The 16,901-nt window shown below is 47.9% G+C and overlaps 1 protein-coding gene across 2 annotated transcripts in view; it reads left to right on the top strand.

The window, feature by feature from the left end:
- The window catches only part of GANAB (glucosidase II alpha subunit), a 41,326-nt gene that overhangs the window by 7,917 nt on the left and 16,508 nt on the right, over positions 1-16,901 (top strand). For both annotated transcript variants that reach the window (XM_088468376.1, XM_088468377.1), the window contains 9 exons: positions 109-205; positions 473-653; positions 735-888; positions 13,706-13,941; positions 14,122-14,248; positions 14,970-15,049; positions 15,153-15,296; positions 16,540-16,636; positions 16,725-16,826. In XM_088468376.1, coding sequence (XP_088324502.1) covers positions 109-205; positions 473-653; positions 735-888; positions 13,706-13,941; positions 14,122-14,248; positions 14,970-15,049; positions 15,153-15,296; positions 16,540-16,636; positions 16,725-16,826 — 1,218 coding nt within the window. The remainder of the gene's footprint in view (positions 1-108; positions 206-472; positions 654-734; positions 889-13,705; positions 13,942-14,121; positions 14,249-14,969; positions 15,050-15,152; positions 15,297-16,539; positions 16,637-16,724; positions 16,827-16,901) is intronic.

Genomic DNA, 16,901 nt, shown 5'->3' with positions numbered 1-16,901 from the left:
TGTATGCTTGTGTCATGTAATGTTTTAGTATTGTTCGGTGTTGACATTATGAGAATTATTATTTCTACTTTGTCTAAATGTATGATTCTAATGGTCTTCCCCCTGCAGGTCCTTCTTCCGTGGGTCTCGATTTCTCTCTCCCTGGATTTGAACATGTTTATGGGATTCCAGAACATGCAGATAACCTAAGACTACGGACAACAGAGTGAGATTTATCATGTGCTTCCTGTTCCTGTCTCTTACTTGGCCTTTTTCTGTACAAACTGAACAACAAACTGCATCTTCCTTTTGTATGTTGTGGAATTTCTTTTCTGAGATCCCATTATACAAAAAGAACAAACCACCTGTAGCTTTTATGCTGATCAGTTTGGTCATTACTCAGCTATTGGCCAATGCTTGCTAATTCCTCACTCATCTTACTAAATGTTGTACTTTAGTCACTTTGACCAATGATAACTCCTTTACCTTCTAGGAACACGGATCCATACCGTCTTTATAACTTGGATGTTTTTCAGTACGAGCTATATAACACCATGGCTTTGTATGGTTCTGTTCCGTTGCTGCTAGCTCACAACATTCACCGCACTTTAGGCATTTTTTGGCTCAATGCCGCGGAAACTTGGGTAGATATCAGCTCCAACACAGCTGGCAAGGTGAGCACGGTGGGATGCAGAACAGATGAGAAAATACTGGCCAGTCACTAAAATCCTTTTCTCCCTCTAACTTTATCCCAGACTCTCCTTGGAAAGATGTTACAGTACATGCAGGGAGGTGGGGAGACCCCACAAACGGATGTGCGCTGGATGTCCGAGAGTGGGATAATTGATGTGTTCCTTCTATTGGGGCCTTCTTCAAGTGATGTGTTTCAGCAGTATGCCAGCCTTACAGGTACTTGTATACACACCTACAGTAGGTACTTTGCCTAGCATAGCTCTGAGTTTGGAACAGGGAGCGGCATTTGTTGCTATTGATGGTGGCATAGGACTTGGTAGTTGGGAATTTGCACATAGTTTGCTGCCTTTCATGGCAATGAATGTCTTTTTTTTTTTTCCCCAAACTTTGTCGATCACCACTATAGGTGGAGTTAGGCACTCTGTTATTTGCTCAGTATAAGGTGCCCATCCATTAGACGATTAAGTTGTGCGATTGAACGATAACCATCGATCGTTTGCAAAAATGTCTAAAACGACCAGCGATGTGCGTGCCCGCTGGTCGTTTAGACATCTATCATCGTGCAAACATGCTGGTCAACCAGACGATAACATCAGGTTGAGCATGTTTGCAGATGATTGATGAGCCTGCACTGAACGACTGTTCGTTCAGTCTCTTCACAGACTGACAAACGACTGCATGATTACAATGTTGTAATCGTGCAGTCGTTTTCATGACTACTAGTGGATGGGCACCTTTAGTTAGTATTTTTTTTTTTAATTGGCTTTCTTTCTGTAAGTGGCCTCAGTTCCTGTTTACAGGGCTCAGGCGGTAACAGAGAGGGTCCCATTAGTTAGTTACGACGCCCACTCTGCCCATCTTTACTCTGCAGCAGTGCAGCCCACTCTAGATCACCGGTCATTTACCAGTGGCTCCGGGATCCGACCATTAGAGAAAGCTGAGAGGAGGGCTTCCCCATCCATAACGCCAGCCACTCCATAACTAAGGGTATCGTTGGTCTGCCGCATCCGAGTCCCTACAGCGCCGCTTGAGCGCGGACCCTGTGACCGGGTGCCTCTTCTCCTATAGTGCAGTCATTTCAAGGTTAAGCCTTAATAGTTTGGCTTTCCATACATTGTATAGCTTTAGGTTTCCACATACGCTACACATCTCTTTGTAGGGTTTAGCCTCGGGCTATGATAATGCTGCTGCATTTAATTGTCCTATATTTTTTTTATCTGTGACCTTAGGTATTGTTAATAGTTTGATTGTTAATTTAGTTTGCTGGCCTATATTGAAGTTGTATCTGCACTTTTTCTTTGACCTTGGGCATGTTTTTACACGTATCACTTGTAATTGGATGTATCTGTACTCAGACAGCTTGGCTGGAAGGGGGGAGAGGGCCTCAAAGTCAAAATGGGGTCCTCTGCATTGTTTTGATGATGAAAAATTATCTAAGGGTCGCACAGAACCAGGAGCCCTTTGCGCGCTTTGATCCGGCTGTACATTGTGAGCCGCCTGGGGGTGCTACACGGGAGTCTACCATCCCAAGTGTGGGCTAGGTCTATGGCGGCGGCAATTGCGGAACTTTCCAGACAGGTAGATTGTCAGTCAGAGGTCAGTAATTCTCCTCTTCCAGGAGCCCAGTGGGAACCATTAGATTTCTCATATCGGGAACCATTATTGGAGCAGCTTCATCCACAGCATCCTTAAAGTGTTTTGGATCAGGTTACCTTCCCTGGGATATCTGATTCAGATTCTAACCAAGAGGTAGGAGAACTCAAAGATCCTGATTGGGAGGATCAGACTGGTTCGGAGGAGGAATCTCCAGCTAGTTTGGAGGGTTCAAGATTTGATTGCTGTGGTCCATCAGACTTTGAATTTTCAAGATCCAGAACTTTCTTTAATCAAGCGTAAAAGGAAACTGATGGTAACCTTTCCGTAATTTTTTCATCACGCGGACACTCTGGGCCTGATTCTGAGATGTATGCCAATACAATTGCGATCTCTCACAGATTGCAATAGCGAAAATATGCTAATGACTCGCTTGGCGTCCGGTGCTTAGACACCCACTGAAAGCATCTTGCATCTGCCGCACAAGACTAGAAACATCGAAAGCGGACAAGCGGTCATCAGCCTTCTGAGTAAAATGTAACATGAAAAAGGCATTTAAACAGTGTGACACACCTGTATTTTTCTCCTTCATCCACTAGGGGACACTGGAGCTTCATGACAGTGGGGTATAGACGGTGGGTTGAGTTGAGCCTGGCACTTTAAAAATCTACAAGTGTGACTGGCTCCTCCCCCTCTATGCCCCATCAACCCCAGTTTTTAGAATGTGCCCGAGTAGAGCCGGTGCACAGGGGCTGTCTCCAGCCCTTATATTAATTTTAAAAGAAACAAAGCACAAGAGGACAGGCAGACTGTTAGCTGTGACAGTCTGCCTGCATCGTGGGAGCCGCCAGAGAGGGGACCACACGGCTACTGCAGCCTGTGTCCGGTCACCCTATGGAGGGGAGGCTGCTTTAGGCAGTTAGGAGTCATCAGACTCAGCGGGGCCCGCCACAGCTACCACTGGCTTGTGTCCGGGTCCCCGCTCTCCCCTCACTGCCCAGTGCTCTGGCCGCAGCAGCCCGGTGAGTAGCACACCTCTCCTGACTAGCAGGAGAGGTGAAAATAACTGCTGGGTCTGAAAACAGCGCGCGGCTGTCAGCCCCGCTGTCAGTTGCCACGCTGGTGTTGTGATAGAACACCGGCGCTGGCTGTTAGGTAGGCGCGGTCACAGCAGTCCTGCCTCTGCGTGCCGGTGCTTGTGTAAAAGGCACCGGCACGGTTATCACTGGCGGCGGTCGTGCCGCTGGCCCCCGCTGACAGTGCGGGGATGTATAAGTGTATGCCGCACGTATACAAAGCGGCGGCCATTAGGAGGAGGAGCTTATGGGTCCCTTCTCCTCTTCCTCCTTCACTGCCTGGGCTAGTTTGGCGCGCTCTGAACGGGAGTGGCGCCTCAGACTGCAGGCACTGAGCGGAGGGGGAGAGAAGAAGACTGAGAGCATCTACAGGGGGTCTGTAAATACAGAAGGTGGTTTTAACTACTTTCTGGTCCTATTGACTGCTCCTCCCTTATATGCCTGTCTGCCCCTGTTACTGAGTGGCATTATTCTTGAAATTCTGCTCCTCCTATACTGCTCTGCCTGCAATTTGAGTAGCATTATTATTGAAATTCTGCTCCTCCCTTATTGCTCTGTCTGCTCCCATACTTGAGTAGCATTATTATTGTAATTCTGCTTCTCCCTATACTTCTTCTGCATTCCTGAATTGTATGTGGTGCTTGTCTGTGAGTACATGATGACATCCAGGACAGAAAAAACTGCATCACAAAAGCTGTTTGCCTGCACTAAGTGCAGGAAGAAGTTTACCCATGCTCGCTCCGAAGGGTCTTCCCTGTGCGAGACGTGTGAAGCAGACAGTGCTAACACGCAGTCTGTCACTCCCTCCTTCATAAATAGTTTGGCCGGGGTCATGGCGGACCTTTCTTCTGAATTAGCCGCTTCCCGTAGGGAACGGGAGTCTGCCAGAGATCTACCTGGCACATCTCACCCTTCTTTTCTAGCAGAACCAGCGTGGGCTCAGAATTTAGTCCGCTCGGTGAATAGCCTTGCTCAAGCGATGGGTTCTGCGTCTAAAGCTCCTGAAGCTACGGTAAGTCGCTCATTTAAAAAAAGGGCTCTTCCGGCGGTTCTCCAGTCGGATGAGGATTCGGCAGCGGATCACTCGTCTCAGGAGGAAGGGGAGATGCTGGACGAATCAGACGTAGAGACTTACTCACAAGAACCTGAGGCATTGCAGGGTATTGACGCACTCATTCTAGCGGTAAGGGAAGTTCTTAAGATTTCTCCTTCATCCACTAGGGGACACTGGAGCTTCATGACAGTGGGGTATAGACGGTGGGTTGAGTTGAGCCTGGCACTTTAAAAATCTACAAGTGTGACTGGCTCCTCCCCCTCTATGCCCCATCAACCCCAGTTTTTAGAATGTGCCCGAGTAGAGCCGGTGCACAGGGGCTGTCTCCAGCCCTTATATTAATTTTTATATGATTTGTAAAAGAATCAAGCAAGAGGACAGGCAGACTGTTAGCTGTGACAGTCTGCCTGCATCGTGGGAGCCGCCAGAGAGGGGACCACACGGCTACTGCAGCCTGTGTCCGGTCACCCTATGGAGGGGAGGCTGCTTTAGGCAGTTAGGAGTCATCAGACTCAGCGGGGCCCGCCACAGCTACCACTGGCTTGTGTCCGGGTCCCCGCTCTCCCCTCACTGCCCAGTGCTCTGGCCGCAGCAGCCCGGTGAGTAGCACACCTCTCCTGACTAGCAGGAGAGGTGAAAATAACTGCTGGGTCTGAAAACAGCGCGCGGCTGTCAGCCCCGCTGTCAGTTGCCACGCTGGTGTTGTGATAGAACACCGGCGCTGGCTGTTAGGTAGGCGCGCTCACAGCGGTCCTGCCTCTGCGTGCCGGTGCTTGTGTAAAAGGCACCGGCACGGTTATCACTGGGGCGGTCGTGCCGCTTGCCCCCGCTGTTAGTGCGGGGACAGAACGTTCCACTGTATAAGTGTGTGCCGCGCGCATACAAAGCGGCGGCCATTAGGGGAGGAGCTTATGGGTCCCTCCTCCTCTTCCTCCTTCACTGCCTGGGCTAGTTTGGCGCGCTCTGAACGGGAGTGGCGCCTCAGACTGCAGGCACTGAGCGGAGGGGGAGAGGAGCAGATGAGAGCATCTACAGGGGGTCTGTAAATACAGAGGGTGGTTTTAACTACTTTCTGGTCCTATTGATTGCTCCTCCCTTATATGCCTGTCTGCCCCTGTTACTGAGTTGCATTTTCTTGAAATTCTGCTCCTCTTATACTGCTCTGCATGCAATTTGAGTAGCATTATTATTGAAATTCTGCTCCTCCCTTATTGCTCTGTCTGCTCCCATACTTGAGTAGCATTATTATTGTAATTCTGCTTCTCCCTATACTTCTTCTGCATTCCTGAATTGTATGTGGTGCTTGTCTGTGAGTACATGATGACATCCAGGACAGAAAAAACTGCATCACAAAAGCTGTTTGCCTGCACTAAGTGCAGGAAGAAGTTTACCCATGCTCGCTCCGAAGGGTCTTCCCTGTGCGAGACGTGTGAAGCAGACAGTGCTAACACGCAGTCTGTCACTCCCTCCTTCATAAATAGTTTGGCCGGGGTCATGGCGGACCTTTCTTCTGAATTAGCCGCTTCCCATAGGGAACGGGAGTCTGCCAGAGATCTACCTGGCACATCTCACCCTTCTTTTCTAGCAGAACCAGCGTGGGCTCAGAATTTAGTCCGCTCGGTGAATAGCCTTGCTCAAGCGATGGGTTCTGCGTCTAAAGCTCCTGAAGCTACGGTAAGTCGCTCATCTAAAAAGAGGGCTCTTCCGGCGGTTCTCCAGTCGGATGAGGATTCGGCAGCGGATCACTCGTCTCAGGAGGAAGGGGAGATGCTGGACGAATCAGACGTAGAGACTTACTCACAAGAACCTGAGGCATTGCAAGGTATTGACGCACTCATTCTAGCGGTAAGGGAAGTTCTTAAGATTTCTGGCCAGGAAGCTCCAGAATCGTTAGAAGACTCCTTATTTGCCAGGTCACAGAAGATAGCCGTCACATTCCCTGTTTCTCTCCAGTTGGATGAACAGATGACGGCAGCCTGGCAGAATCCGGACCGTAAATTCCAGATTCCTAAGCGTTTTTTCTCTCTTTACCCATTTCCTGCGGAAAATAGGAAGAGGTGGGAGACCCCGCCACCTGTGGATTCTTCGGTTTCTCGGTTGTCAAAGAAGACCACGTTACCTGTTCCAGGAGCTACTACATTGAAGGAAACCTCAGAGCGGAGATTAGAAACCACTTTGAAATCCATTTATACGGCCGCAGGTGCACTTCTCCGGCCGGCCTTGGTAGGATCTTGGGTCAACAAGGCTGTGGAAAAGTGGGCGGAACAATTGACTGAGGGTCTTAGATCCAGCACTCCGCGGGCAGATCTGATTACCTTGGCAGAACATATTCAGGAGTCTGCTGTATACTTAGGAGACGCCTCCAGAGATATCGGCCAGGTAGGCGCTAGGATTTCTGCTTCGGCGCTCTCTGCTCGCCGGGCACTTTGGCTTCGTGCCTGGCAAGCGGATGCGGAGTCAAAAAGAGCAGTGGAAGCTCTTCCTTTCACAGGCGATATTTTATTTGGTCCAGAGCTGGACAAATGGATCTCGCTGGCCACTGGAGGTAAGAGTACTTTTCTACCTTCATCAGCACCTCCTCCGCGTCGCTCGTTTAGGGGACCTTCCTTTCGTTCCTTTCGAGCATCGGCAAGATTTCAGGGACGATCGCGAGGTTCGTCTTCAGCGGGGCGAGGAGGCCGTGCTAGAGGACGTCAAGCAAATATTGGCCGCCGTCCAGATCCCAAGCCAGCAGACAAGCCTGTGGCATGACGGGCTCCCATCCCATCTCGGAAATCCGAAGGTGGGGGCTCGCCTCCAGCGTTTCTCGGAGGTTTGGAGACGGACTTCTCCAGACACTTGGGTTCGAAATCTGGTATCTCAAGGGTACAAGATCGAGTTCGCTTTCACTCCTCCTCGGCGTTATTTTACAACAGGTTTGCCCGTCGATCCCTTGAAGCAACTAATTTTGCGTCAAGCGATCGAGAAACTTTTGCTGGCCGAGGTCCTTGTGGCGGTTCCCACTGCACAAAGACAACAAGGGTTTTACTCAAACCTTTTTGTGGTTCCGAAACCAGATGGGTCAGTCAGACCCATTCTGAATCTGAAATCCTTGAACCAGTATCTTTCATTTCACAGGTTCAAGATGGAATCTCTCCATTCTGTCATTGCGGGACTAGAGGCAGAAGAGTTTCTGGTGTCGATAGATATCAAGGACGCCTATCTGCATGTCCCAATTTGGGTTCCTCACCAGGCTTTCCTCAGATTTGCCATCAGGGAAGCTCATTTCCAGTTTCAGGCCCTGCCATTCGGTCTCTCGTCAGCTCCCAGGGTATTCACCAAAGTGATGGCCGTCATGGTGTCTCACTTGCGCTCTCGGGGGGTGACGATAGTCCTGTACCTAGACGATTTACTCATCAAGGCTCCGACTGCAGAAGTCCTTTTACACCAAGTGTCCCTTACACATCAGATTCTCATTCAACATGGATGGATTGTGAACTTCCAGAAGTCTCAGTTGATGCCGTCCCAGAGACTTCAGTTCCTAGGAATGATTCTAGACACTGTTCTGCTTCGTATATTCTTGCCAAGGGACAAGGCCATAGCCATACAGGAGCTGGTTCGTCTAGTGCTCAGACCCAGGAAAGTATCTGTGCATCTTTGCATCCGTCTCCTGGGGAAAATGGTGGCTTCCTTCGAGGCCATCCAATTCGGCAGATTTCACTCCAGAATATTTCAACTGGATCTTCTGTCTCAGTGGTCCGGGTCCCACCTACAGATGCATCGGCTGGTGCGTCTGTCTCCCCGGACCCGCATATCCTTGCTCTGGTGGCTTCGGACGGAGCATCTGTTAGCGGGTCGGCGCTTCGGAATTTGGAATTGGACCTTGGTCACCACGGACGCCAGCCTCCGCGGATGGGGAGCGGTGGTTCTGGACAATCACTTCCAGGGGCTTTGGTCGCAGCAGGAGTCCCTCTTACCAATCAATGTTCTCGAACTGCGGGCAGTCTACAGAGCTTTGATACAGGCTGCTCCTCTGTTACAAGGACTTCCGGTTCGGATACAATCCGACAACGCCACTGCAGTGGCATACATAAATCGCCAAGGGGGAACCCGCAGTCGGATGGCAATGAGAGAAGCCAGTCGCATCCTTCTGTGGGCAGAAAGACACGTAGAGGTCATTTCCGCATTGTTTATTCCGGGGGTCGACAACTGGGAAGCGGACTACCTCAGTCGTCAGGATCTTCATCCCGGGGAGTGGTCCCTTCATCCCGAGGTCTTTCATCAACTGGTTTGCAGATGGGGGAAGCCACAGATAGACCTGATGGCATCTCGGATAAATCATCAACTACCCCTTTACTGCTCCAGGACCATGGATCCGGCAGCGGTGGGAGCAGATGCTTTACTGATCCCTTGGCCGTACAGCCTTGTGTACCTGTTCCCACCGTTTCCGCTCCTCCCTCGGATTCTCAAGCGGATCAAACGAGAGTCGTCCACCGTCATCCTAGTGGCTCCGGATTGGCCTCGTCGGGTTTGGTACTCCGATCTTTTATTCCTTCTGGCAGACGAACCTTGGCCTCTTCCGCTACGATCGGACCTTCTACAACAGGGTCCATGTGTGTACCTGGATTTACGGCGGCTTCGTTTAACGGCGTGGCTATTGAGACCGCCATCCTAAGAAGCCATGGAGTTCCTAGGTCGGTCATTCCTACCATGCTTAGGGCTAGAAAACCGGTAACATCAGCGCATTATCATCGCATTTGGAGGGCTTATATCTCCTGGTGTGAAGGTCGTGGATCCTCCACTTCCTCTTTTCATTTACCACGTCTTCTTCTTTTTCTTCAAAAAGGCCTCGATGCGGGGTTACGCTTGGGATCGCTTAAAGTGCAGATTTCTGCTCTTTCTATTTTTTTCCAGCGTCGCCTAGCTCTGATTCCGGAGGTTCAGACCTTTTTTCAAGGGGTACTTAGAATTCAGCCTCCCTTTGTGCCACCCACGGCTCCTTGGGACCTGAATCTTGTTTTATCTTTTCTTCAGTCATCCACCTTTGAGCCTTTGCAGGAGGTGGAATTGAAGTATTTGACTTGGAAGATGATCCTTTTATTGGCCCTGGCTTCGGCCAGACGTGTGTCTGAACTTGGAGCCTTGTCCTGCCGTTCCCCTTACTTGATTTTTCACGAAGATCGGGCGGAACTTCGTACCCGGCCTTCCTTTTTGCCCAAGGTGGTCTCGGGTTTTCATCTGAATCAGCCGATTGTAGTGCCAGCGTTGTCGGACTCTTCTGGGGATTCTCACTCCTTGGATGTGGTTCGGGCACTTCGCATTTATGTGTCCCGTACTGAGGGGCTACGTAAATCAGAGGCTCTATTCGTCCTTTATGATGCTAATCGGCGTGGCTGGCCTGCGTCTAAACAAACTTTGGCCAGGTGGATTCGTCTGACTATTCGTCATGCATATGTTGCTTCTGCTCGACCACCGCCGGTATCCATTTCTGCGCATTCTACGCGCTCTGTGGGTACTTCTTGGGCGGCACGTAGAGGTGTCTCGGCTTCACAGCTTTGTAGGGCAGCGACGTGATCTTCGGTTCATACTTTTGTACGTTTCTACAGATTTGACACTTTTGCGGCTTCTGCTTCAAATTTTGGTCGTAGTGTCTTGCAGGGCGTTCAGCACTCTCCCCCCCAGGAGGGTAGCTTGGGACGTCCCCACTGTCATGAAGCTCCAGTGTCCCCTAGTGGATGAAGGAGAAAACAGGATTTTGGTACTTACCGTTAAATCCATTTCTCCGATTCCACAGGGGGCACTGGACGCCCACCCAGTGCTTCTTGCCTGTTCTCAGTTGCTTGTTCTGCTTCAGTTCTGTTGCAGTTTGGTCTGTTTTTATTGTGTGACTGTTTATCACTGCAGCCTGCTGTGTTCTTGTAGTGTGTCAGTATGTTGGATGTTTCTTTTCCTGTTCTCCTTCTCTGTTCTTCAGTCTGTTCTCCGTCTCCTCTCGGGCTCAGTTCTTTAAAACTGGGGTTGATGGGGCATAGAGGGGGAGGAGCCAGTCACACTTGTAGATTTTTAAAGGGCCAGGCTCAACTCAACCCACCGTCTATACCCCACTGTCATGAAGCTCCAGTGTCCCCTGTGGAATCGGAGAAATGGATTTAACGGTAAGTACCAAAATCCTGTTTTCTAATAACCCCCCCCCCAAGTTATTACCTACCCCCAAATGCTGACTGCCTGTCACTCACTTTGCGAGTGAATCCTCTGCAAACATAATAGCAAATCAATCGCTGCGCGTACACAGTACGGCTCACACACATGCGAATGGCAAGCATTCGCTCAATCTCTTCAATGTAACATTTCTGACATGTATCAGTACAGGTAGTAAAATGAATGATAGAGAGAGAAAGTCTCACCCAGTCTGATAAAGGGACTGCAATGTCCAATCCAATTCAAACTGAGTTCACTCAGCTGACTAACTATTAAGGTAAAAGTGATCCAGCGGACCAGGGGACTAATGCAGCGCAGTGTTGTTCCATCACGGCGGCCCCCTACCCACAGTGCTACATTTACAGCTCACTACGGGGACAGTTCCTGGAGTTTTAAACGGAGACTGCACAAAAAGTAGCTGATTCAGGCTGAGACGAGCCACGGGACCAGAGTGGGAATTATACCACTGCACCCGCAAATCCATTCATATACTCCGACAGCCACTATCCTCACTCCCTTGTGCTGCACATACAGCGCACCATAGGAAATGCATTTAATTCAATTGGATTTGACATTGCAGACCCTTTATCAGACTGGGTGAGACTTTATTTCTCCTTATCATTCATTTTAATACCGGAGATGTTACATTGAAGAGACTTTTTTTATCTTTTAGCAGCTTGCCTTATATAACTACAGTGTACCTATCAGGATAATTGCTATCCTTCATTTCTATTTTTATTCTTTAGCTTAACATTGTGGCTAATAAATTGTGTGTTTATATTTGATTACCAGCGCTACACTTTTTCCTTCTTTGATCTATTTGTGTAGTGTGTTGCAGTTCCCACTTAGTGTAGCAGCTCAGTAGTCAAATATAGTCCTCACACAGACTATATTGCAAAGGTTCAGGAACTCCAGTACTGATCAGTACTCTCATCCAGCTACCACAAGTTTCAGTTCCCCGGGTCATGCAACTTCTAGATAATATAGTGGCGTCGTTCGAGGCAGTTACTAATGCCATATTCCACGCTCTCCCTCTGCAGAGCCAGATACTTGCTCGTTGGATCCATAGGGAACCTTGTTTAGACCAACCGTTTTTCTGCCTGTTGCCTCTGGCACATCACCTCTCCAGTGGTGGCTTCAGTCTCAGAATTTCCCCAAGGGCTCCCCCTTCGTGTTTTGGGACTGGACCCTGGTCCCCATCGACGCCAATCTGAGTGGCTGGAGAGCCATGATCCTAGACCTTCATCTACAGGGCTGCTTGTCGAGGCCCGAGTCAGTTCTCCAAATCAATATTCTGAAATTGAGAGTGGTCAGAATGGCTTGTTCGATCTAGGGACATTCTGCATAAGAAGCCGGCTTGCATTCAATCATACAATGCCACCAAGGGCGGAGGCCTGGATGCCAGTGATTTTGTCCATTCACATTCCTGAGGTATAAAACTGGGGGCGGACTTTCTCAGTCGTCACACAGTCCATCCAGGGGAATTGGAACTCCATCAGGAAACTTTCCAAGACATAACGGAGCATATGGGAAATGCACAACATAGACCTCATGGCCTCTCTCCTCAACAAGAAGTTGCCCGTCTACGGAGCGCAGTCCAGGGACTCTCAGGTGACCAAGATGGACGCCCTCTTGGTTGCATGGTCCTTCCGTTTGGGGTATCTCTTTCCACCTCTTCTATGGTGACCAAGGTGATTCAGAAGGTTCAGCGAGAAGTGCTTCATTCTCATCACCCCAGGTTGGCCACGACAAGCTTGGTACTAGTCTCTGCCAATGCTTTGTGAGCTCTCCCTCACCAAGAGAATCTACTTCGACAAGGGCAGTGCCTTCACCCCAATTTGCCTTGACTAACTTTGACAGCATGGGTCTCTTGAGACCAAGATTTTGAGAGCACAAGGGTATTTGAAGTAAGTGGTTTCTACCATTCTTCAGGCTAGAAAACCAGTCAAGATATTGCATTCGGGTCTGGCGTCTTTTACATTTCTCTGGTGTCAGCGCCATTTCTTTTCGGCGAATATCTTTGGTCTGTCATATCACTTGTCCTTTTCACAGATGGAGCTGTCAAAGGGTCTTCAACTTGGGTCAGGTGTCCGCTCTCTGTGCTTCTTCAAAAGCGATTGGCGATGACCGCGGAGGTTCAAACCTTCCTGCAAGGTGTGCTTTACATCGACCCACTGAACTTTCCTCCTATCTTTCCATGGGATTTAAATGTGGTTTTGGAGGCCCTTTTAGAAAGCCTCCTTTTGAAACTCTTGAGTCGGTAGAACTGCATTACCTTACGTTGAAGGTTATTTTCCTCTTAGCCATAGCTTCGGCTAGAAGAGTGTGTTTGAATTGACTGATCTGTCTTGTAAGCCTCCCTTAAGTAATTTTTATTCTGATAGGGTGGTGATAAGGACCAAGCTTTGCTTTTGACCAAGTTAGTTTTCTAAATTTCACCTGAACCAGGACATCTTTTTCCATTTACTGGATGTGGTGTGGGATTATGGATTTACATCAATCGTACCTCAGGCTCTTGCTGTTGCAATTGTCTTTTGAGTCTTGTGGATGCTCCCAAGCGTGGCTGGCCAGCCTCAAAGCGATCTATTGCTAAGTGGGTCACGGCAGCGATTTTGTCATTTGTCCTTGGATGCGCCAGTTCTGCCTTCACTCAGGGCCCACTCGACTCGTGCAGTTGAAGCCTCTTGGGCACTTCACCATGGTGCTTTGGTGGAGCAATTGTGCAGAGCGGCAACCTGGTTTTCTGTGCATACGTTCACAAAGTTTTATAACTTTCATACTTTCAGTTATACTGATGCTGACTTTGGATTCCAAGTCTTGTGTGTGGCCTTGACGGAGGCGACTCAGATTTTCTTTCTCCTTTGCGGCTTTGTTAGAAATTAAACTGAAGTATGAGGGAAGCGGGTGGGGTTTGTGTGGGGCTGAGCTGGTTAGTTAAAACTTTAGTGCCTGTTCCTGTGGCCCAGCCTAACTAACCCAGAGTCAGCTCTGCAGTGTCCCCAAATAGATTGAGGAAAGGATTTTATGGTGAGTACATAAAAAAATAAATAACTAAATAAACAATCTAATTTCCTCAGACATGTAAAGCCTACTTCATTGTGTTCTGTGGTAACTCCTCTTGTGTATTTTACAGGAACGCAGGCTCTACCACCTTACTTCTCCCTGGGATACCACCAATGCCGCTGGAACTACAATGATGAGGAGGATGTGCGTAATGTGGATAATGGCTTTGATGAGCACGATATGCCATATGATGTTATCTGGTTGGATATTGAGCATGCTGATGGAAAGAGATATTTCACCTGGGACCCTCACAAGTTCCCGACTCCAAAAAATATGCTGACTGGGCTGAAAGAGAAAAGACGGAAGGTGAACAGCCCTATATTGTGTTTCTACAGAACGTAATTTCTTTGTGCACATTGTTTTAACCTTTTCCTCAGTTATTTTTAACAGTGAGTCTAGAAGAATGATTGTTCCCTTTATGTCCTTCCTGAGGCCTAAACCATAATTTCTTATGACTTTTATTTATGTCTGTTCCCTTTCCCACAGATGGTGGCCATCGTTGACCCTCACATAAAGGTGGACAGCGGTTACCGGATTCACAGTGAAATTCGATCTCGTAATTTATATGTTAAAACAAAGGATGGTAGTGACTATGAGGGCTGGTGCTGGCCAGGTAGGTGTTAGTGCAGGATTCTTCATGTGGAGCTGCATATGAGACTGGAGTGAATGTGCCTTCGTGGTGTGGTGTTTGTCATATTCCATTCTGCTGTATATGGGAATGTTCTTTAAATCACTGACAAAGATTACAAACCATCATGGTGTCGTTGCTTTAAGTAACCATGCTTGGAATATGTTGAGATAGCTGCTGACTTATTAACCAATAAAGTTCTGTGTGCAAGATGATAATGTAGGAGATGGGGACGAACTGCTGATGTTTCATACAGTGCTAAAGGTGCAGGGGCATTTCAGTTAGCTGTGATTACCGCGAGTCGCTGCAATTCCCAGCGTTTCCCCGACACCTTCGGCCACCAACATCAGTTTGAGGGGAACAGGAAAATCCACATTATAGGGTTACTGTAATAACTGGTGGTCCCAGATTCTGAAATTCCATAGGGTCGGTGTTGCTCTGGAAAAGTATTGTAGTCCACATTACAATGGGGCCAATGCCACAATGTAATTATTGGTAAAGTGAAGTGCAATCTCTGGTCGTAGGACATGCAATACTGGAGTATGTAGGGGAGTTTTAAAAATAGCTTTAGAAATTGGTAATTTATTCAGAAAGGGATTAGGAATTACAGAGAGGATATGTGGTATGAGATGATTGGGGGAGCCTGCTGTGTATGTCTCTCTTACTGTTTTGTTGTATAATTACTGAATAGTCTGTTTTATTTCAGGCTCTGCTGCCTATCCTGACTTCACTAATCCAGATATGCGTGCTTGGTGGTCCAGTATGTTCGCATATGATCAGTATGAGGTGAATTACTGAGCATTGCTGTTTTTAATTGATCTATTTTATGATTAATCAATATTCTGTATCTCTTTATGGCAACTTTTTATCTTTTGGTTTCCCTTATTAGGGTACTATGGAAAATCTGTTTGTTTGGAATGATATGAATGAACCGTCTGTATTTAATGGCCCTGAAGTAACCATGCACAAAGATGCTGTACATTGGGGTGGCTGGGAGCATCGGGATGTTCATAATCTGTATGGGCTGTATGTGGTAAGTACAAAGACTGTAGGGACTTAGGGCCATATCCAATTAGCCACGGCTAATAATTAGCTCGTTCGGGGCTATCCAATTTGCCCCGTAGTTGGCCTGATGACGGCGTTTATCAGGGGTTTTTTTTTCGGGACCTGATGTGTCCCGAAAAATCAACGATAAGGGACGTTTTTTTCTCCCAAAAAAAGGCAAGAACACACAGGGCCGCAAGCTTAACGCGGCTCCTATGTGTTAACGGGTGAACTGTCCTGTTCGCCCGAATTAATAGGAGGGGGAGAAAAAAAAATATTGGGGATTATCAGCTAAAAATCCTCGTTTTTCGCCAATCGCGGGGATCAATTAGTGCCCGAACAGAGTTCAGGGCTAATTGGATATGGCCCTTAGAGGTATAAACCTTCTTTACTGGGCAGTGATCCCAGACTCTCTGCATAGCAGGGCAACGGTATTTCACAGATTCAGGGCTGTGGAGGCAGAATCTGTAAAAATGTACTACCACCAGCTAATTTAAAACATTTTATAATCGATGTAATTGTAAAATGTCTGTCCTGTCGCCTCAATGCGCACGCAGTGGAAACCTGATATCGACCCAATCGCTCCCACTGCAAAGGAGATGAGAATTGGCCGCCAAGGTAAGTATAGGGGTGGGGTCTGGATGCGATAAGTGTAGGGCAGAGACTAGGGTGACCGGGTCCAAGAAACCAGTTTTATATATTGGTCATCACATAATATACGTTCAGACGTCTGATTCATTATTCCAGGGTGCTCCCTCAGCTCAGTCTCTGCAGAAGAACACTAAACGGGAGGAGGAGAAAGCCAATAAAGTGCTGGTGAAACCAAGAAAGAGAGAAACTAATACCAGCAATGCAGTGGTTGTTCTCTGTTTGAAGGACAGTAAAGTTCTGTTGAAAACAAAACTGTAGCTTTTAATAAAATTGTTCAATGTAAGTAGCCTGACTTACATTGTGGTGATGAATATACCAATTTTACTACAGCACATTTTATATCGCTAACTAATCTACATAAATATACATTTGCCATTTATGAGGATGTCGGAGTTTAGTATAATAGGAGTTTTAGTCAGGAGTTCAGTGTACTGACTCCATAGCCCTGCACAGAATATTAGGGAACCTAATCATGCAGAGTTGGCTAAAGCTAGCTGCGTGATGTCATCCACAGCCCCATTCTGGATTTACTGTTGGCTGCTGATATTAAAATTCTCCTTTTTGATTTGACTGTCTTACAGCACCAAGCTACTGCTGAGGGTTTAATTAATCGTTCTGGGGGAAAGGAGAGACCATTCGTCTTAACTCGAGCTTTCTTTGCAGGGTCACAGCGCTATGGTAAGAGTGCCCGTGAGAGGTGTGCAGAAAGTCTTATAGATGGGACATGAGGTCATTTAGTGCTGCATTGCATTGTTCTGTATTTCAGGTGCTGTGTGGACAGGTGATAATGCTGCTGAGTGGGATCACTTGAAAGTATCCATCCCCATGTGCCTGAGTCTGGCTTTAGTTGGCATATCTTTCTGCGGAGGTTTGTGCAGCCTGATCGTGCCTTGTGGGTGGCGGTGGTTGTTGGTGTTTGTAGTAGTTTTATCTTTTATTTCTT

This window comes from Taudactylus pleione, unplaced genomic scaffold (assembly GCF_031769625.1).
Source record: "Taudactylus pleione unplaced genomic scaffold, aTauple2 ptg000085l, whole genome shotgun sequence".
Classification (NCBI taxonomy): domain Eukaryota; kingdom Metazoa; phylum Chordata; class Amphibia; order Anura; family Myobatrachidae; genus Taudactylus; species Taudactylus pleione.
The sequence above is the reverse complement of the archived record's forward strand: the minus strand, read 5'-3'. Positions and strand labels throughout refer to the sequence as shown.